This window comes from Poeciliopsis prolifica, unplaced genomic scaffold, assembly GCF_027474105.1.
Source record: "Poeciliopsis prolifica strain line A6 unplaced genomic scaffold, Auburn_PproV2 SCAFFOLD013, whole genome shotgun sequence".
In the NCBI taxonomy this organism is placed as follows: domain Eukaryota; kingdom Metazoa; phylum Chordata; class Actinopteri; order Cyprinodontiformes; family Poeciliidae; genus Poeciliopsis; species Poeciliopsis prolifica.
In genome coordinates, this window is record NW_026562388.1 from 2,878,808 (window position 1) to 2,901,800 (window position 22,993).

At 40.3% G+C, this 22,993-nt stretch overlaps 1 protein-coding gene across 4 annotated transcripts in view; it reads right to left on the bottom strand.

Annotated features, from left to right (window-relative positions):
• fndc3ba (fibronectin type III domain containing 3Ba) overlaps positions 1–22,993 on the bottom strand; it is a 104,176-nt gene that overhangs the window by 59,759 nt on the left and 21,424 nt on the right. For all 4 annotated transcript variants that reach the window (XM_055038116.1, XM_055038113.1, XM_055038115.1 and 1 more), the window contains exons 2-3: positions 15,069–15,214; positions 12,019–12,094 (exon numbers count right to left, since the gene is read on the bottom strand). In XM_055038116.1, the coding sequence (XP_054894091.1) occupies positions 12,019–12,094; positions 15,069–15,185 (193 nt within the window). In that variant the 5' untranslated portion in view covers positions 15,186–15,214. The remainder of the gene's footprint in view (positions 1–12,018; positions 12,095–15,068; positions 15,215–22,993) is intronic.

The window sequence follows — 22,993 nt, forward strand, 5'->3', positions numbered from 1 at the left end:
ACAGGTAATCTTTTAAAAGTACAGGTAGAAAGCTTTACGCAGCATGTCATAAAAACTTGTCATATATATGCCAAGGTTTTAAACAAATTTTAAAAACTTCTAATTCGAAGGCCGAGAAGAGTGTTGAGTTTTTTGTGGCTTTGTGGGGCACAGAGTACTGCACCCACATATAGCTGTGCACTGCCGATCAGCTGGAAGAGAGCGAAAAGCCGGTTTAATTCAGTTGTTTTAGCTATAGATAAAACTATAACTGTAATAATCAAGATTACTGTAAGAATCGAAGACAGGCCAATGCCTATTTAGGACTAACAGTATATTTTCAATGTTACAAACAATAGACTTACATATCACATGTACCTGAATCTGAACTTGTGTTTTATTCAACAGTTATTTGAGCGGGCTGATCAAGCTTAAAGATCGCAGAGCTTAAAAACTGGTTTTAATTGTGTGTGCATGCGTGTGTGTATGCAGGTATGTGTAAACACATTCCTTGAGATGAATGAGCCGCTCCACTATAAGCCTCTCAGCTCAAAATTCATAACAGTGCCTCAAGGAAATCGATAGAAAGCCTTATCAGTCAAGCCAGCTGATGAAGTTGTAAACTTTATGATGACATCATCAGCATCTGACATCAGCATGATACAAGGAAGTGTTTGCTGAGCGTGGCTTGTAAAAATCAAATGTGTTTTCCTGGCATCTGGCTCTGCCTTTTATGTACAGAAGACAAAAGAAATGAAGTGATGACTTGATAAAAACAATACAACACAAAAAATCTAAGTAGATGCAAGACTGCTACACTGAGCTACGTGCTGCTGGTTATCAGAGTTGAAAATCTCAAGCCACCAAAACATCTATGGTTAGGTTTAAAATAAAGTCAAAGTTAAATTTTTGTCCTAATTTAACAAAAGCAGCATTTAGCAGCTTTATAATTCAGCTATCTACTGATACATGAAACCAATTCATCCAAAATTATATGTAATAGCAGAGCCCCAGAAATGTATGTAAATTCATAGGTTTGAAAAATTTGTGCAAGAATACCCACTATTTTCAAAAAAAATTATATATTCTATACCATAAGGATGCATGTTTTATTACTTTGCTGTCCTCTTTTTACATTCATTAGTTTGTCAACAGGTCTTGTACTTTATGTTCTTAATTTATTGTCCATCCATTGGTCCATTATCTAAAATCCCTAGTGGTCACCGGTCACCAGTCCATCGCAGAGCTAATTTATTGTACTATATATCATGTGATATTCAGTGTTCACAGTGACTGCAGCTCTATGTTAAAGCTTTGAAATGTTACTCAGTGCCCCAGGCAGGAGTTTTCTGTTGGCCTTTATAGTTCTTGCTTTACATTTTCTATTTTAATGTTAAAAAGAAATAAGACAATGTTGATGCTTCAAATGAAGGCGATTGAGATTCTTTTCAGGGTTTTTAAAATCCCTTTTCAATATTAGCTAAAATTTACTAAAACTGCTATATTTACATAATACATCATTTGATTCATGATGTAATTTAAATTCATAACAGAGGAAAAGGAGAACATTGCAAGTAAAAAGAAAAGAAATAGAAGACTTGTTTTTGTGTTGGTCTATAACTTCTACGCATCCATTTATATATTTCTTTTCAATTTAATGTCCAAACCTAATTAGGTTTTATTTTCCTAACATTAAAACATACAAATGCTACTTTATTCTGGTATCTACAACATCTTATCCTGTCCTGATCTGTGTGTGAGTGGCTGTTAAGACTGCAATCCATGGTCTCTTTAGTGTGTATGGTTGCCAGCCCATACCTCCACCCAACCCGGATCCCTCTCTGGTTTTCCCCCACCCAGAGGAGGGGTGCCGTTGGGCGACCTACTTCTACTTCTACTGCTGGGCCCGCTCCAGAAAACAGCAACGTAATGTCTGGAGGGACACTGAACCCAGCCGCGCTTTGTTCTCAAAATCCTAAACATGTACAAACACACAGCCCAACAGCTGTGCACATAGTCACGGGCAGTCGAAGGCACGCACAGAAATTCTTTCAGCGAGACCGGAAACAGATTTCCAGTTGCACACACCTGGCCACATGTTGCCGAACTCTTTGAGCGCCCCGCTGACATGAAAGCACCCGGTGGTCCATCCGGCTGCAGAACACGGCGACATTTCAACGGTTGCGCTGACATAAACCACGGTCACCTCGGCTTAAAACATCAAAGTTCAGAACAGATTCACTTCCAGACATAACAAGTTGTGTTCTTGCCTCCGCCGTTTTTTCTAACATTACCCAATGACTCTGTACTGAAGCCTGCAGATAGGCTTGTTTTGGGAATGGTATCCAAGCTACACCGGCTGCATGGATACAGCATACTGTACTTAATTTATCACTCAAGTATTCGCAAACATGCAAATCCACGCATACACACCGACACACACACACAAAAGCATGCAATTAAACACACAAAGATACACAAGTCAGACACTGATGACTCATTGTGTCCATTCCCTTATTAACTCTGCATGTGTATGAGCGAAGAGAGCGGGAGAAAGAGAAGAAGTGCAACAGCTGTTGGGTTATAAACAAACTCAGAGACATGAAACGTTTTCCTGATATTACACCGATCTCCCCTTAAATCCACAATGCTCCCCTCTTATCCCCCCACCACCACACCACCACCACCACCCAAAACCAACGTCCTGGTTTGGACCGCAGCTGTACTTCCTTCCCCCTCCCGCCCTGTCCTCTGCCATTCAACATGCCTCTCTCCTATCTCTCCACATGTTAATATGGGGCATTCCTGGATTGTGAGTCACAGTCTGAACAGTAACAAGTTTGTGTCCACCACAGAGAGCTGCGGGGAAAGAGTGTGCGCTGATAAGAAGGGAGAAGAGAAAAGAAACAGAGAAGTTATGCGTACGTCAGTGGAAAGGCAGAAAGTGGGCTGGAAAGGCTAGATTAGCAGGGACTTTCCCTCAAACTCTTGAAATTCTATTTCTGCCTCTGCAATATGTGTGTGAATGCCAAAAAGGTTTACACGGGAACAGATGTGGTGGACACTGTGTATGAATGCAAAAGCAGAAGAGACACCGTTGTCTCAGGTCATTCCTTGACCTCTCTTGGCAGTTACTGAAGCATGCGTCCCATCTGATCAGCGAGGGCAAAAAAAAAAGAAAGAAGTGGGGCTTCCCTATGAAACTCTAACACAAATGATGTAAACAATGTCTTGTGAAAGTTGAAGCTGCGCAGAGGAACTCTGTCACATTTTGAAAGCAAACTCCTCTTCAAAACATTTAAAATTTGAAGTGGGAATAATCTAATCCTTATGGTGAATGTAGCAACCTGATTTGAAGCAAAATATTACAATGAGTTAATAGGGACCTTCAAATTGGCAGTATGCTCTGTGAGAAACCAGCACAATGTGTCTAAAACTCTGAAATGAAAAGAAATATTAGGATTGCACAACATGTAGAATCACAGTTGTCACTGCAGCATCCATGCATCCAACACTGAAGTCACAAAGGGCCAATATTTTATTGGATATATTTAAAGTGCCATGCATAGCCATTCTTCACACCAATAATTATACGGCATTTCAGATGCTGAACAGACTTTCACCCTCCTTGATGCCCACAACTGTTTTGTATTTGTTAAAGAGGCCACAGTCTGAAGATCACAAACACTGATTACAATGATTAAAAAGCTAGAAAGGAGTCAAGAATATGTAGCTAACCACAAGCCTAACTTGTATCATTTTCGCATGTTTGCCTATACTGCAGCCCTGAAGCATACCTGGTGTGACATTCGTTTATATTCTGCTCCCCTTTCCTCTGATGTTAACCGTCAAAGTGCAACAAATTGTCTTCAGCACTCACCAAATTTTTAAGAGTTCTTCTGTGTGTAACTAAACCTCAGTATTGATTTTGCTGTGCTTCAAACACCTTGCAAATTTGTTAGAAAACATCAGTGAACAAAGAGCATCACAAAGACCAGGGAATACAGCAGACAGGTCAGGGAAGAAACTGTGGCGGTGTGTGAGGTGGAATTAGGTTTTAATCCACAGCTGAGAAAAAAGAATCTGTTGACAGGACAGCTGCTAGCCCGTAACTCCACAAATACAATCACTACACTGCAAACAGCGATTGAAAAGAAGGAGACTTAGTCATATCAGTCAGATGGATGGAGCTAACTAGAGGGAAATCCTGAAGAAAAACGTGTAAGAAGTTCCAAAAGACCTAAGACGAGGCTGGAGGGTCACCTACCACCTCAACATGCAGCCAAAGCTACCTTGGAGCGGTTTAGATCAGAGGATATCGATGTGCTTGAATAGCCCAGTGAAAGTCCAGTTGAAAAATCAATTGATAAGTGAAATTAGACGGTCTCCTGCTTCTTCTCTATGCAGTCTGGTTGAGCTTGTGTTAGATATGCAAAGAAGAATCTGCAAAAAAACAAAAAACAAACAAAAAAAAACAACTGCAAAACCCTTGCTGTTTTGGGAAAACAAGGGTCCCAAAAACACTCACGTGGTCTGGGAAACGAATGAACCCAACACTTTTAGACTTTTTTTTCCCTTTTAATTTGCTTATTAAGTCACACAACTATGCAGTTCTTTATACTGGTGTGTAATATAGTATCCCAAAAAAGACATTAACAAGACAAAATGGTCTCACGGTGCCTTTGCAAGGCACCGTGAGAGAAACATGCAGATCTGATAGAAGACAAAAACAAAAAACAAAAAAAAAAAACAATTGAAAGTAAGTCTGACAATTATGGAAAATTTTTTAAAATGAAGAAAAACAGTGGGGGACCAGGAAGCAAGGGAGGAAGTAGAGAAGGATGGAAAGAGAACTGAACGAGGAGGCAGCGAGAATGGAGAGAAGGGGATCGGCTCCAGTTGTACCCTGAACTTCGCAGGAGTGCCAAGAATTTCATTCTTGGAAAAGATCGTTCTTTCTGCCTCTGTCTGTCTGGAAAAAAAAGAAAAAAAACTTCTGCAAGCTACCTCCTCTACACAGCTGCTGCTCACAAACACTTTCACACAGTCTCACTGTATTCTCAAGAGTTCCAGTCATCCATTTCTACCCGCTCAAACCACTCCCACTCCCAGGTTGCCCAAGTGGGCCAGTCGGAACAGCAAGTATGAACTGGAAAAGTAGATCAACTCAGTAGCAGCGGCGGCAGCAGCTACAGAGGTAGCAGGGGTCATTACATGAAGGAAGTGGCCTCATCCAGAATGCATGGCACGATCAGACATGCAGCATCTAGTTCTCTTGTTCGTCCTCCACTTCTTTCAAACCATTTTCATTCATTTGCCTTCTGCATTTTATTTCAACTTTGCTACTTCCATCCTCTTTTCCTTAGTCTGCCTCCTCCTGGCCTACTTTGTGAGGGCATTGAGTTTATAATTGAGCACTGGGCAGGGCATACAACAACAATCAACTCTCTCCACCTCATGCACACACACGCACACCCACACACACACACATGCACGCAAGCACACACTGAAGTCAATGTTTTAACTACCTTGTGCCAGCTGAGCCAAACCAATCCGCTCCATTTTCTTTTGTTTCTTTTGAGTGGAGAATGTCGAGGGTGGAGGAGAGAAAAAGGGAGCAGGTACGCCACACAAAAGCACACATCCAAACACAGAATGTGTGCCCAGAGGGATCACATTCCATTACACACCACCTGGAGTGAGAGTCCTCTCCCCTGGCGACCAGTTCCCCTCAGATGCAATGAGACACAGCACAAAATTAAGACCCATATGCTAAACACACCCCTGTAACCTGCTTTACGGTTGCCTGCAGGGCATACAATCTTTTAGGTAACTCCTTTGTAGGTAAATCCCTCACGGGACTGTCTGGCTTAAACTATATTTTGAGGTCTCTTTCTTTTCAAGTACTCTCTGAACCCATCTTAAAAAATATTAGTATGTAGGATTAAAATATTTATTAATCCTACTTGATAACCACTTATGCACGGGATGGAAGCTTAAAGCGACAAGAAATTTGCCTAGGTAGCCTTAGAAAGCTGCACCACACATGAAACCTGCAGGGTTATTTCTTTTACTGGGTTAACTAATTTTAGGCTAACAATGCGTCAAAAGTTATAACCCTGTTTGTTGCTTTAATACACTGCTTTGTTTTTTAACCTAAATGTTTGGTCTATGCCAGTCAGAAGACAGTTAGTTTTTATCAAATACTGACATTTTTATATATATATATATTTTTGTTTTAAGTAGGAGAAGAAATTGAAAAAAAAACATTGTTATTTCTGACAGCCACTTTTAACCACATTACTTTAGCCACAATGACCTGATCTGACTTCACTGAACTTTCTCTACAGGATGAAGTAAGACCTACTGAGATGGTAAACCTCTGCTTTTTTTTCCCCCCACATTGCCAAAGCCAAAGGAAATTTTGCATTTTGAGTTTTACTAATTTTCCAATTCATTTAATCTTCTTATGTTTAATGGGAGATTTCTTTAACTTATTTTCATTGGTGTGTCATAATACATCTTGAAACAGGCTTGATTTTCAAGAGTCATAAAGTGCATTCAGATACTACAAAGTCACAGACAATTACTATTTCAAGCACCTACAATTACAGGAAATCGGTTTTAAGATTCATAATATCTGGAGCAAGGCGTATGTGCAACAATAATACCATCACACCCATTGACATTTCTAACCACACGTCTACACGCATATAGACGAGCCAACAAATGACGAGAAGGAGCTTTTTTTTTTTTTTAAACAAAGCACACTTATATAGATTTTCAAAATTTGACTGAAATAGTTACTTTTGATAAACATATTATGACTTTCAGCTGACAGGACAAGAGAGCTACAGTTTTCATTAAACCTGTCAGGCTCCCCCACATGGGAGGGATTTGGATCAGAGGCAGGTTTGAAACCTAAAATAACCCCTTCTGGTTACAAGCTGCAAGGGGACCGTCCAGAACAGAACACTAAATTAAGCCCTTCGGAGAAAAAATGTATTTGCGTCTTCTCCCCCAGCTTGTTTAGAGCCATCTGGCTCGAGGTAAACACAGGCTGCAGGACTTTCCACCACATCTCTCTCAAGCAGCTATTTCCATTTACATCAAAGAGTCCTGAGTGTAGAAGTGCACACTTTGGCTGGAGGCTGGGCAAAAAGAAAACCTCAGGAAGCTTCTGTAGTGATGCAGTGAACCCAGGAAAAGCTATATCAGCTGCGTCCATCTAACAAAGGCAGAGGGGATAACACAAACCAGCAGGAATGAAAGCAAGGCCAGAAGAAACTAACTAAAAAAATAAAAATCATCACATTATTTCACATTGTTTCTTCCTTACATCAAGATCCCAAGGACACTCTTTTTCCCCCCCAATACCAAAAGATTTTGTTCAAACATATAAATGCAAAGATTTCAAATACATTTCCTTTCTAGTTTGTAATGTTACCTTTAAGAAAATGCTAAAACTAATTAGCACAAAATAAAAATTTCCAAATTTTACAATAGTTTGTAGGCGGTACAAAGCATTCATAAGATGGACAACAGTTGTTACTTTTCCATTTCACAAAAAAAGTATAATTCTTTTTGTTCCGCCGCCAATATCGTTGCATTACTCTACTGCAGGACGCAGTAGGGCTGCAAATGTGTAAAATGAATCCATTTTCAATTTATATGTAGAGTGCATCTATTAAGACAAATAGAAAAAGTTTCATGCAAAAAAATACTTCCAACTATTAAAAAAAAAAGTAAACATGAAAACGGGTCAATTTGATCTGCAACATAACAGGAGGTTTAAGTCAAAGCGATTTTATTATGTTTTGTGTTATTTTTATGTGTTATACAGTGAATCTACAGTAGTTTTACTCCAGGTTACCATAGCGTGAGAATCATATACCAAAAAAAATGACATCATATTTCATATTGTTTCAAAGAAATCTATTCTATACTAAAGTTAATAGCTTTAAACTGAAAAAAATAATTGTTGTGTTCAAACAACGTGAGGTGTTTCCATTTTTAACAGGGAGCAACTACAAGGGCCCACATTTGAACTATTTGAGCATTTCTCATTCACAATATGACTGCAAATAAGCAGGTAAGAATAAAGACAAATTAAATATCTTTATCAGAAACAGCAATGCCTTTACAAGTCACAATTAGTTCCCACTTAATGAATGATGGACAGAAGTCTGGTCGTCACGGCTCTATGCAGCGATTGTTATTGGAACAGCTTAATGAAAGCACTATGTCACTTTTAATACATTAAATAACAAGCCAATCACGGTGCAGCAGAACACTGACAGGAAATGAGTATCGGTGAAGACACAGAGAGAGTCTATGAGCCAGCTGCACACGTCTGCTGGTAAAACACAAACCAGACCTTGATTCCCCAGCTGCTTTATCCAAATAACACATGCAGAATGACATGTATGCAGAGTCAGTGGTGACCACACACCACAGAGGTTACGCACAGCCATGACTTGTCTGAAAAAAGTTGTCCAAAGTCGGGAAACGTCCAGCAGGGAGCAGGTGGGACATGGTCTTTTACGGCTTAATTTATATGTTTGAGGTATGATACCTAAGAATACTGCTAATATTCAACCTACATCCAAAATTATTAGATGCAATAGAATAAAGAACAAACAATATTGATCTGCTGCCATGTAGGCACTGTGATGTCACATCCTCCATGGTGGTGTATCCTCTTTCTGTGTCTCAGCTCCCCCGGACTCATCGTCCCTCATAAAAAGTTCAACAAAAACCAAACAGCCCAGTCAACTAACTCGCCCTTGTAAAACACACACAGACAGACACACACACACACACACGCACGCAAGCAAGTGCATGGCAACACACTGAAATTCCAGAGCAGGGTGCTCTAACACACCCTCCAGAGTCTTCTCCTTTGATGTGAGTGTGGGAAAGCTCAGGGGAATGGTCTTATGGTCTTAGTGAGGGCGTGTGGGGGGAGGAAGGGACAGAGTGGGAGAAGGGCGGCGGGGCGGGAAGAGATGGAGAGGTGGCAAGGATGATTAGAGACTGGGGAGTGTGTGGAAGCATGTTGTGTGTGTGTGTGTGAGAAAAGCGTGTGTCAGGAGAAAAGACTGTGATGGTTTGTTGACGCTGACCCCTCGGAACATCGATAGGTCAGTCTGTTTCAGACAGACACTCACATATTCACACTGAACATGCTAATTAGCAGACGGGCACAGGAAGAGACTCGCTTCGACTCGATCGCTGACACACACAACGCTGCAGCCAAAGAAGAAGCGAGCATTAAAAGAGCAACGCAACAAAACTACTGGGAGGGAAGGAAGAAAACTGAAGCATGTGACTAAAATGATCCAATAAAATGTGGAATGATTTGATTGTATACGTCCAGTTTCGAAACTGTTCCATAGCACTTGACAGTTAACTAGAAACTGCTGGGTTTAAGGCCAATGACTTAGACAAATATGCAATATCTAATAGTGTAGCTGATACGTGTATATTATGAATTTGGGTATAGTATGAGATTTATTATCCAAATTGCTTTGTTTGTCAGTTAAAATAACTCAATTCAACACAAAAATGTAAATTTTTGTTCCTAGACGTTAGACATAAGTCTCTTTTTCATTTATTGGATTGCTGGTTGAGAGTCAGTACAGAAGGTCAAATCCATAAAACAAATCAATCAAAGACTGAATCATTCATATTTGACTCAGATGTGGATTATCAACATAACCCAAACTGGATTGTTTTTGACCCAGTACTTCCCAGAGAGTATGAATGAGAGGAAAACAGAGGCTAATGCCAGATCGGGTAATAATCAACTGGAGCAGAGGCAGAACAAGTAAAACATCAAGTGAAATGAGGTGACGGTGTTATGAAACACAAGGATCCATGTGAAAAAAAAAAAAAGCCATCTGGCCCTGACCTCTCCAGATAGGGTCAGTCTTGGCAGAGAGCATCCGTGTTTGTGTGCATGTTTGCACCGCAGAGCAACAGCTACACAGAGGTTGTTTTATCTTGAATCTGGTCCTCTCTTGTGCCCTCAGGTCTCAGCAACCTCCCTCAGCAAAATCACACACACGCAGGCATACACACGTAGCGAGCTGAAGAGCAAACACACAAGTACACAAGCGAGGGCAAACACTGAGCTCTGAGGTCTTGGTAATCACACGGCGTCGGTCTGAAGAGGGGACTCAGTCCCCGTCTTCAAAACCCACCGCCACACTCCACCTCTCATAAAACCCGCTGACCTCCTCCAGAGAAGGTTAGAGGAAAAGAACTGGAGTTTGTTCTTCTGTCTGCATGCGTGTGTGTGTGTGCTCCTTCAATGTTAGTAACATTCACATTAATAAGAGGCCAAGCCGGAGACCTCCCACCAAAAAAAAAAAGCACACACAGACAGAATAACTTTTTTATGGGGAAGTGCACACATGCAACCAGACAAATAAACATCCTCGAGACCTTAGCTGCATCAATACAGTGTCCTTCTGCAAAGCAGGATCTGGTTTTCCTCTCTGCTGTTTATTATATTCACAAAATTCTTCTGTCATCTGTTCTTTAATTATCGTTTCACAAGTCACCAAATCTTTCATTCTACGTGCCTCTTGTGTCCGCACCATCCTTGCATCCATCCATCCCACCATGCGGCGTGTCTATCTGCCATTAACTCTGCCCGTAGGTTTGCCCGAGGCGATCCCTCTGATTTCAGGAAAATTAAATTACATGGCGGTTAAAGGAGAAGAGGCAGGCTCTTGTTTGCTACAACACGGCGTGCTGTGGTGGTGAGGGTTTTACAAGAGGGGCGGCAGGCTGTGTCTGGGCCAAAACTGCTTTCTCTCAATTCTGAGGCCAAAGAAAGACTGACGGAGGAAGACGGGGATCGGCAGAAGAGAGGGGAGGGGAGATCACGAAGAAAACAAAAGCGCCCTTTCAAAGCTGCTGTCTGACATCCTCAAAGTGAGACAATTTCAGAGGAGGCCAGGGGGAAATCCCGTGTTACTGCCACCTCCTTACATCTTTAGGAGCTTTTTAATGTGGCTTCCATCTCCAGTCTTTTTCATTTACTCATATCTGAAGAAGTCAGAGTAGACCTATGGCAGATCGGTTTTACCACATCTGTCATCAGGGCAAACGTACATAACTACTAACCACTGCCTTACATTTACACTATTATGTACTTACTTTACTACACAAATCATCCAAAAGACTGTAATCAAGGAATATTCAGGAGATTTTGCATGTTTTATGGCAGAATAAATACCTTTAAATTCAGACTTTCCAGACATAAGATTTCACAGCTTCTATTTCCTTCACATTCTTGTAGGGAAGACACCAGGCATCAGCAGGGAGTCCTGACCAACGTTTGTTTGAATAAGAAAACTCATCTTTCTGTCCATATCATCTGTGATTTTATCAGTCATGCGCACGGCAACTCTTGCAGTTATACAAGAGTTGCCATGCATAATAAGTTTTTTCTCACGCAAATGCCTATATTTGCAAGCACAGTTTGCAAAACCGTAGTATTAGTTGTGATGAAGAATCTGCGAAATTCTTCTGTTGCCAATCGTTTTCGCTTTGCGTCACATCACAATGTCCCAATCAATCTCCAGTCTTTACTTTCCCTTACATCTCGGTGTGGTTCTGTGTTTATGACCACCTCCCATGGTGAAGAGAGGCATAATATTGGTGAATAGACGAGTCTTGAATAACTCTTTGATTAACATGGACAAAGAATTTTGATTGGATCTCTTAGTTCAAATATTAACATACTTATGTGATCATTTGTATTACGTGATTGATTTCCAACACGTAAGTCTCCGCAAACTGCTAAATGTTGTATTATTTATCCTTATTCCCAAAAGAAACTCTTCACACATCACTTTGTGTGTTATAACAGTTTTGTGTGCCTATAACACGCTTGTTGGTTTGATGCGTTTCCAGTTTAAAAGTCTCGGTTCAGCCAGCCTACAATTAAACTAATAAAAACATCATAGGAGTGATGGCCAGGCCTCGCTGTAATATGATAATGTGACGTGATAAGTGGAGACTGACCCTGAATGCATTGCAGCGAGCCGTCCTCCGCCCGGATGGTAAACGTCTCCCCTGGGTTCACCTGCACCAGAATCACCTGTGTCAAAACACGAAGACAAAAGAAAGAGGAAAACATTGTAAGAAGGCACAAATGCAGACAGTAAAAAGGGAGAAAGTTTATATACAAAACATCCGTTACGTAATTTCCAGAGGTGATTTGGCACAACAAATCTAGGATCATAGAGCATCATTTACACATGTAAATGAGAAACAGCTACTTTGAGACCCACACCTCGATCTTAGAACAGGTTTCTGTAAAAACCTGTTCTCAGAGAAGATCCAGTACAAATACAACAGGGGACATTCTAGTCTAACAGAGAGACAGGTGAGCGCGGGCACAAATGAAAGCAAAGTAAACAATTAAGCTTCTGATCAAGTCCGAAGGGAGCAGGCAAACACCTTACCGTCATGTTCTCTGCGTTCAGGTTGTTGAAACTGTACACGTGGCTGTAGACATGAAACAGGTGACCCTCCATTGCATACGCACCAGGCACGCACACACACGTATTCAGGGACATGCATGCATGCACGCACAAGCACGGTGCCGTCTACACTCCACAGGTGCGCCTTTCAACAAGCGTTGTATCGCGCGTTCCTCCTGTAGCCTCTGCTTCTTCTCCCATCTCATGCTCCCTTCCCGTCACACACACAGACAGATGCACACTTCCTGCTCTGTCTACTGCAGCGGCTGCTGTTGCTATGGGAACGGCAGCATAGTGCACGGCACATACGGATGGAGAAAACCTCTACATGGGACCATGTTGGTGGGAGTGAGAGGAGTGGCAGCTTAAATAAACAGAACTGCGTCAAAGAAACCGGACTGTTAGGTATACCCATGATGCTTCACTTTAATGGGTACGTGTCTCATTACATTTGAACCTACTGTTATCCCCATAGATGTCTATAGCTGCTGGATTTAACCAGTCAGCTTGTGTTGCACATGAGCAGGAGTGAAGGTAGAATTCACAAAATCTGAAAAGAAATGCGACAAAATCTACATATTTAGGTGATTTGTAACTGTTTTGTGATTGATATTAGACAGAGAAAATTGTTCCCCTTGACTACGTCTTTCAAGTCACTGACAAGAAGAAATACCAATAAGAGACACTTTAAATTTGCAGATTCAGGCCATTTGACCCAGAACTAGAATTTTGCGGTTTTAACATTCATGAAGCACAAAAGGAGATTATACAACCCAGCCTTTAATTGAAGATGCACAGAGAAATCACCTGGTGATTTGAATCAGACAATATTCAGCCTGATCGGCCCAGACCTGGAACGGTCCAGACCTGGAACTGCACAGCTGAAACACAGTCTGATCAGTGAACACAGCATAAATAAAAATGTCTACGTCACTGCTACACTCTTCTGTGTGGATGCTGCTATTGAGAGAAAAAAGAATCTGCTGGGCTTTTTTTTCAGTACTTTTTATTCAAATATAAAAATAACTCAGTCTGACGCAGTGGTAAGTTGGTCAGTGACACGAAATCTGAGACTTTCTGATTGGCTAGCCTGATCAGTGTTGGAAGAGTTGGAACGCCAAACATTTGACCTTTTCCAGCTCACATTTGATTGATCGATTTACTATTTACTACTTTTAATGGTAACTGCACTATGCATAGTGCTATTCATTAATATCAGATGCTAGCGACTATTTTACAATGCTAAGCAACCCATTTTTTCAAACATTTTATCGATAACCTGGTCTGTAGCAAGTTCTCTCTCACACAGTGTGATGTCACCTCTGCTCCTAAAATAGAAAATGAATGGTTGGTGATTGAAGGAATGCTACACATAAACCTTCTGGAAGCCATTCAGAAGCAGCTGTTTTCTGCTTTTAGCTTCAAAAAAGTAAAGGTTTGCAAAACCTTTCACCAAACCCAACCCCCTACACTGAACTCTTTAGGTTAAAAAAGAGGTAGAAAACCTTACAGTTGGTTGTCTTTGATCTTGGTTGTACCCGATACTTACCCTCTCTTAGCTTCAGTGTAGAAAAAGTACCAGCAGCTGCAGCTTGAAAAATGCAGGCTAGTAAACACAAATACTGAGAAAACTGACAGACAAGCACTTAAGCATGTATTCAGACTCAACACAGACGCTGCTGTGCCCACACAAAAGCTAAAAGGGTATGAGACACAAACACACAAAGTACGACAGACAGAGAAACAAACAAATTCACACATGTGGACATAAATGCTGAGTCAAATCTGTATAATCATCGGTCTAGATCCCTGATTCCACACTGGGAACCAAGTTTAAACTGCAGGGTGTTGTGATAAAAAGAGCTGCCTAACTGCTGTGTACTACGGCCAAAACCCCCTGCATAACTGTATCGTGTCGCAGCCAAAACACTCCCAACATACTTCCTCTGGGCTGTGAGGGAGCAGGGCTACGGTGATGCAAAAGCTTTCACATCCCTGTTCTACCAAAAACTCAGTTGTGAAAACGTTTCTGACCAAATATTTAAAGTTCCACTGAACTGCGCTGAATTTAATCAGAGCGATCGCTTCCCTTCGTCTGAGCAGATGTCGATTCAGGTGCTGCGCTTTCGAAGAGGCCCAGCTGGCTTTGCAGCATGTTTGGGGGAATTCACTTAACTCCCTTTCCAAATTATTTCAAGTCAACGCTTTGCGAGCATGTGGCATGTAGGGATGGAAATTTGTTCGGCCGTGCTTCTAGGAGTTTTTATTACTTTTTCCAGCAATGCCGGTACGTCACTCTGAATACCGAAGATCTGCAGTGATCCTTTGTGAAAATGACTTGACTTGTCCTTATCTGTCTCGGTGCTCCTTTTTGCTCCAGCTAATGTCTACTTCATTGATAGCAAGGTCTTGGCAGCTTTTCAAATGACACACGAGACTTGTGATGAAATGACAACAAAGGGAAGAGCCTGCTGGATGCATCAACCACAACATAGGAAATGATGAAAGAATAAGGTGGAAGTATTCGGGGGGGTTGAACTCTAAGCGTCCGGCTGACAGATGTGTGCGAGTGTGAAAAAGCATATATACCTGCTGCGCTGCGTCACCGTTAACCATGTGAGGCATGAGCGGGAGCTCTCCGTTCAGGAGGGGGGGCGGAGCCAAGTCCAGTGGAATCTGGTCTGTCATCATCATTGTGACGTACATTCATGGAGAAATTGACTGAACTGCCCTACCTGGGAAAGTACAGAGAGAGAGAGAGAAAGGGAGAGAGAATGAATCAGCACATCCTCATTCTTTAGACATACACGCGATGGGATGGTCAAAGTCAGGAGAAACAATGACACGTTTTTAAAGGTCGTAAAACTTGGTTTATATTGCTATATTGTACTGTTGGTCATGATGGACAGCTTCTTTGAAAACATAAAGCGTTCATAGCAAACCATCACGCAGTGGCAGAGAAAACACAGGAACGTCAAACAATACAGGGATCACCAAACAAGACATTAAGTGTTAAATGGACAATTGCTTTTCTATTTTAAAGTCCAACTATCCAAAAGTCTTAAAAGCACAAGGCATAAATGAATCACAATAAGATGTTAGGTCATTCTGAAACTCACTCTTCGAACTGAAAAAGAGCCTACTGAGTCCCGGCTGTTTAAAACACAAATGGACGATGATCTGATATTTAAATTAAATGAACTGTTTTATTTGTAATAAACAAAATAACTGCTGACAAAATCAACACAATGGGTATGTCAAAATGACAGGTGGCTGCTAATTGACAACACAGAAAGGAAAATAGCGAGCAGACTTATTTTCACTACAGATCTCGGTCAGCAGAAAAGTTCTCCTTGTTCCAGATTTCATCACCATTTATGAATTAGCGAGAATATTGGCTTCAAGGAAAGCAACAACCCAGATCTGAGGAGAGAGAACAAAGTACAGCTGATGTACCAACGATAGACAATTCAGGAGGAGTAAGGAGCTAGATCATCACGGTAACTGTGGGTGTAGTTTTGTTGTGTTAAATAATCCTGGAAGTGAAATAATAAAAGGAAAAGTTATGCAAAAATGGAAACAAGAAGCATTTCCTGAGGTGTCTTGTTTCCCTCAACCACTGGCTTTGTGCAAGAATAAATTCTAATGAAGTCCAACAAGCCATGTCTTGTTGATATAAAAGAAAATAAAGATTAAAGAGGCAAAGGGGAAAACAGAGACCAAACCAAAGTGTTTTACTGTCAACAATAGCCCTATGGATTACAGTTAGTATCCTGTTTGCAGAGCTAAAGAAAGGCGAGTAGGGACAAATTACTGTTTTCTTAGAACAAACCAGATAAACATAGCATTAAGCTTTTATGTCATTTTTATTATGTCTAATTGTTTTGGTGCTCTATGGACCAAGTGGAAGACAAAACTAAAAGAGGGGAAAAAGCTAACAATGCTATTATTCTAAAGTGGAAAATGACATGGCATCACCTAACCGGCTTTGGGGCAGAAACATAAAGAAAACCAAGCACACATGGTGCTCATCAGGATTTTAACCAAGCTGCTAAACCAAGCTTTAACAAAGTGTGTGTGCATACACATATACACTGGGGGGAAAAAAAACAGAAAAGATAAACATACAACTAAAACTCTGAAGCTTCCAATCGCGTGTCAGCCATACACACATTCCCCCGGGGGAAGCATACACACGGATAAACTGAGGAGTCCGGCCTCAAGTGTTCTCCAGGCTCACGCATAAACACGTCTGCAAACATACAGATTTACTGTGTGAAGTGGACTAAATAATGTAGGTGTTCAATTTCAGCGCCGAAGCCGGTAACCACTGGTAAGGAGCCACTGACCGCTGGCAAGAAGATGCTTTTAGTGCACACAAGGACGTATGCAGCACACAATACGTATGTGTTGGGGATTTTTTTTGATGTGGCTAAGTCAGAGAAATCCGTCTGACATCCGTCTCTGACACATATAGTTCATAAGCATGTGCACGTGTGCAGCACATTCCTCCAAAAGCAGCTGTGTGTCATTGTGGGCCTCCTTTTTCAGCCGGCCCGCTATTACAATTGACAAGGTCGCTGGAAGGGTTAGGTTTAGATCACCCAGCTGGGACTTGTCCCGCTGCAACATAAACACGCCATCCTTCTGTTACCTCCTGGCAAATTTCAATCAATCCTTTCTTTTATTTCTCGACTTTGTCCTCATCCGTGTTTGATTCTCCATCGACGCCCCGTTTCCAGCTCAGCCTAGACCTCCTGACTTATACACACGCACTCGCTTACACACGCGCACAGCTCAGACCGATGGTAACACCACCGTGAGCTTTGCCAGGAAAAAGAATAGACAGAGAAATAGAGAAGACTTAACTTGAGGCAAAATAGGGAGTGATGAGGGAGGAGAAGGATTACAGGAGTAATTTACATTGGAAAATATCAGTAATTTGATCAACATGTTAACCAAAACTGAAGCTTTTCTCTTAATGGTGCATGGACTTTACGGACACTACCTAAAGAGGAGCCACAAAATACATCTGATGCTTGACTTGACAACAATATGTTATATTGCCTTCCATTGCAAGGAATAGACAAATATACAGTTTTAAAGGAGTGGTATTATGTAAAATTGACTTTTTTTAGCTCTACGTCATGTTATTATTTCAGGCATGTTTGAGAAATCTTTTAATCTCCCATGGCAACCATTCAGCTTTGTGAAACGCTTGGGGAGTCTAAGCACCGGCTTCAAGGACAAAGCTCCTCCTCAGAGCTACAGTTTCCAAGCTTCTGAGCTTTTGATTTAAAGAGCAGCCCTCCCTCGCAATGCCTCCGCTCCACTCCTTCAGACTAGCCAGCATCAACTAGCAACACACCTAGTGGAACAACACAAATGTAGAGCTCATTAAAAGAGCTACTTCTCAGACCAAAGGTGGCAAAAAGGTTGTTAAAGGGTTAATAGAAAAGCAATGTTGTGATGACTTTATAAAGGCAGACTGTCAGAAAGAGCAGGACTTCCTTAAAGAAAAATTATTAAGTCAAATTTATTTCAAGCCATATTACATATATACAAAATTTTTATCACAACTGAAGGATGATATTCACACTAATGCTATTTCTGATATTAGGAATTAATACTAACATCACTCAGTGTTATGTAGTTTGTGCTGAAGAATAATTTACGTCAGCATGCCAAATGCTTGAAGTGATCTATTGAAGTGCTGTGACTTACTTTCTGATTAATTTGCCAAATAATTATTTGACTCCTAGCTTCGTTTTACAACCTGTATCCCAATCCATTTGCAGCATATAAACACAGAAGACATTTGGTGACCGTCTTACGTATTTCATAATTGTGATAAGACTGGCATTTCATTCCTCCACAATTGGGCCCACGTAAAATAATCTTTTTTAATATGCAAGCACAAGATAGGAAACAGTGTAACAATACCTCCAGGAAAACTCGAGCTCCCGTAACTCTCTGCAAGCTTACATACACCAAATCTGATTTTTTTTTATGGACACTTTACAGGCAAAAATGTAATTTTTTCCAAATAAAACCCAGGACACTTTCATATGTGGTCCTGATACCAGATAAGCTCCGTGGTCACATTCCATCTGTCATTCACGCCACTGAGGTGAGACAATGTCTCGGCGCTATTAGAATGAAATTTAAACAAAGCAGTAGGCATGACACTCACCATTGCTGAAAATAGTCCTAATTTTGACAGCTTCGGTTGCACAACAACTTCATGCTGAGACTGTTCCAACTAGATCCAAATATATTAAAAGATATTTTGTAATCAACCAGGATGCAATGTGAATGTGGCCTGAGAGTTTAGTCATTGGTTAAAAAAAATAAAGTGAATATGAGATTTTAGGAAATTAAGATTTTTGCTTTAAAGTTTTTACTGTCACAGATTTTTTTTTTTTTTACGTGAAGCAATTTAAGGTACTTTGTCTCAAAAACCTTGAAGGGTGAGTGAGTGAGGTACTAACAGGCTGCAGAGAGCTATCTCAGCTTTTTAGAGTTCACATTTTTATATTTTTATTGATCTTTGTCTGCCAATAATTCCAGTTTCAAAAGCCAATTTTTTGAATCGCTATAAGGCAGAGATTTTTTTTTCCTGTGCCCATCTAAAGCATTCTGTAATAGTTTGAACTGGCTTTAGCCAAAGCTGCATTATGGAAGGTTTTACCCACCAGACAGACACACACGTAACATCAAATATCTTAGATTGAATATAAAACCACACAAAAACATTAGATTGAATATGAAACAACACAAAAACATTAGATTGAATATGAAACAACACAAAAACATTAGATTGAATATGAAACAACACAAAAACATGCTACATAGGAGTTTCAGTGTTTGTTTTTAACTAGTTTTAGGCAATATTTAAAATGCTATAAAAGCTTTTGAGGTTTGATTGGCATTTTAATGCTGCTCTGAACGAAATATAATCTTCTCTACTTCTCCAAACTTTCAAGTGCAGATAAGACACCATCAATTTATCCATTCATCTGCTGTATTCTGCTAGTCCAAAAACTGATGTGTCATTGAGCTATCTCCAGCTTGTTTCCAGGACCTCATTTATGCAGTGAAGACCCATATCTCATCACCACAAGCGAGATTGAAACGTAGATACTGACTACTCATACATATTTTACAGCATCCCAGTAAAAACAACAAAAATTGGAAATTCCTTTTAACCATGACAATGAAAGACTTTAATATTAAATCCAACTTACATGCATATGCATTTAAACTTCTGCTCAAACAAAATAAAATAAAAAATCCAGCTTATGCGATTACAAGAATGCTGCATGAAGTACACATGTGCCTTATGGGTAACTGCAAATAACACATCCTGTTGCTGCAGTAAATTTCAAAGTAGACAGTCAAAAGACACAAGACGAAAAAACAACGTTTTTCCATTTAAGTCCCATTCATTTCCAGAGTAACTATAGATGCCCTGTTATTTTCCAACTGTGGCATTCCACATGCTTCCTGCAGGTTGTAATGTACACACTGGAACATTTAATGCATCTGTGAATGAATAATGAGCATCAAGGCATGAATAATGGCAGCAGCTGCTGACAGCAGCTTCATACATCCACATGCCAAGCATACATACATACATGGATGCAAACAGACAGTGCGGTTTCCTTTCTCCCGCTGGAATGCTGGAGGAATAACATGGAGATTCCAGGCAGGGATAAGTTGTTTAATTTTAAAATTCCACGTCGGATCTGTGCAGCAATCAACCGCTCATCTGTCCGCATGAAGGGTTATGATGTGAGCATGTGTGTTGATGTGCATGCATGTGAATGGATGTTAGCACATGTGCCATTAAATGTAAAAGCCTTGTGTAAGCATGGAAACTGTGTGTTGCATTAAAGATGCATATTGTTAAAGGCCAATTGTGGTGCAACAACACACACACACGCACACACACACACTCAGAGGCCTTAGATATTCAGTGGCAGATCTGACCTCATTACACAACAATCATTACTTATAGTCATTTATTATTCACACACACGCCCGATGACTCCAGTCTGTCCAACCTGATGAAGCGTAATGGATATTCACAACCACCTAACAGACAGTCTGACTTACTTCCAGGGTGGTTTTCGCACCTCTCTGACACACCGCAGCACGTTTGAATCTCCTGTCCGCTCCCCGGGAGACACAGGTTTCTGATCATTTCTCTCTGCTCTTTCACAGGGCCTCAGATTTGATCGGTCATTTAAATGGAGCATGACAACTAGTTCACACACGATGACATGACAAGCCCTTTTCATAAGCGAATGTGTCACAAAAAGAGATAAGCATTGATTTCAGATGTAATCCTGCCCTCGCTTCAGAACCTCTATCTGAGAGATTAAAACGATTTAAAAAGCAAGTGGAGGGGAAAGTGTTTTATCATCTGGAGGTGAAAAAAAAACATATACAAAAAAGAGCAATGGTCCAACACAGGATTGATAAAGTCTCATTTTATTATTTACAAATGATGTACAACTCTGCATAGCAGATGTCCTGGCATGGGCACATTAGTATGACAGATCAGTAAAAATACATGTCCCAGTGAACTAAAAAAAATTGATTGGGTAAGAATCAGGACATTTTGTTCAATTTGTTGGCTGCTGCCTTTTGCTCTTACAGTTAACACACAAGTTTTCATGCTTTGCAAAGCTTCTGGGGGACAAGCATTATGCAAACAAGAATCTTTTGGGAACACCCAGAAAATGCCTGCCTTTGGTAAGGTTCGTTTTATTAGGTACTTTTACACCAATCCGTGGCGCCAAAGCAACAAGCTTCCAATTGACAAGCCTTGAAGTTGCTATGGGTGTTTGAGTTCAGCAGGAAGATAAAAATCAGCCAATCTGATCTCTTTGTCAGCAACTGGTTATTGGTCGCAAGCTATGCAGAAGTTATAAAATGCTGCACTGATCATCACCACAAAGCTTTTCTCTCTGCCTGATTAAATTTCCCTTTGGGAGTATTTAAGTATGTATTAAAGTATTTTTGAACTGAATTGAATTGAAGTCATTTTAATAAATTGCTGTAGAAGTGCAGTTTGGTAAATGTGAAGTTTCCCCCAGCTGTTTGGATTTAAACTGTGCATGCTTTATGTCGCAATAAAATATTCACAATTTTTATTTATTTATTTTTTTTATCTCTAGGTTTTAAGAAGTCAAATTTAACACTGATCCTAACTTATAACCTTGAGCATGCTTACTGCACAAATTGTCCTGCTAATTTAAGGTCTTACTGAAGAGCAACACAGTCCCATAAAACAAGTGATTTACCAATTCTACCTCCAGCAGTCTAGCTGCTATAACCTCTGTGTGGCTTTCCAGGTTTCATCTACCGGAGAAGAAAAAGCATCCTGTCTAAAAACTAGGGATGGATCATGCTTAATATTTTATGGTATTCATCACTATAATAACAAAATCAAAAATAAGGAAATTAAAACCAAAGCACACTCTATTTTGTAATATATAGTGACTATTACTGTATGGAAAACTTCTTAAAAAAATACTAGGAAAAAACAATTATTTCTTCATGGATTTGTGCACTACTCACAATAATTCCACTGAACCATATTTTGAAATGTAAACATCAAGGTAAAATTTTCCACTAACAACTAACAACTCCAACTGATAAACTAACAATATTGATAAACTCAAAGTTTATCAGTATTACCAATAATCAGTAATTACTTCCTGAAAAGTTCTTATAAATCTTCGATGTCGAATTCATAGTTTTCCAAACTGTTCTCATTTTTTTGAAAAGACGGTAATGGATGGACAGATTGACAAAAAACAAGACTGAGATTTAAGTCTGGAAATTCAAATATTTTTCAAGCTCTGTTTTCATGTTCCATATTTATCCAGACATCAGAAAACCCCTTAAATCAAGGTCCTTACTTTTTCAGACTACAAATCATGATATATGATTTTCACAACTATGAGTGACACAGTAATTGCTGACAACTAAATCAATGTGCAAGAAATCTGGTTACATGCGAGCATTCCAGACACATCGGGTCAGCTTTCTTGAAATTATGAACCAAGAGCATTTCTATCAATCTTTTCCTTATTCGCAGACTGAGCTGAAATAAGAACAGCAATCTCTATAGTGGTGGGAATTTTTCCTTTGGCTGTGCATTAGCAGTGACAAAGCACACAAGAAAACGAGAAACAAGAGGAAGCAGGATGAAGAACCGAAACTGCACTTTTGTTGGAAGTTTGTTGCTGTTTGTGGCGAGATCATCATGAATATAGGGCTAACTTGACTGCACAGGCGGTGCCATGTGGATCCGAATGTGACAGAAGAAGGGAGATAAGAAAGAGAAAAATAGAGGCACTGGTAAAGGTATCATCTTCCTTGTTGTTGGGTCTTCTGAGCAGTGAGGAATGCTCTCAGGTGTCAATGCTCAGAACTGCAGAACATGCGCGCCGAATCACGCACGCATGCAAACACGAGTCCTTGCAACCTCATCTTATCTG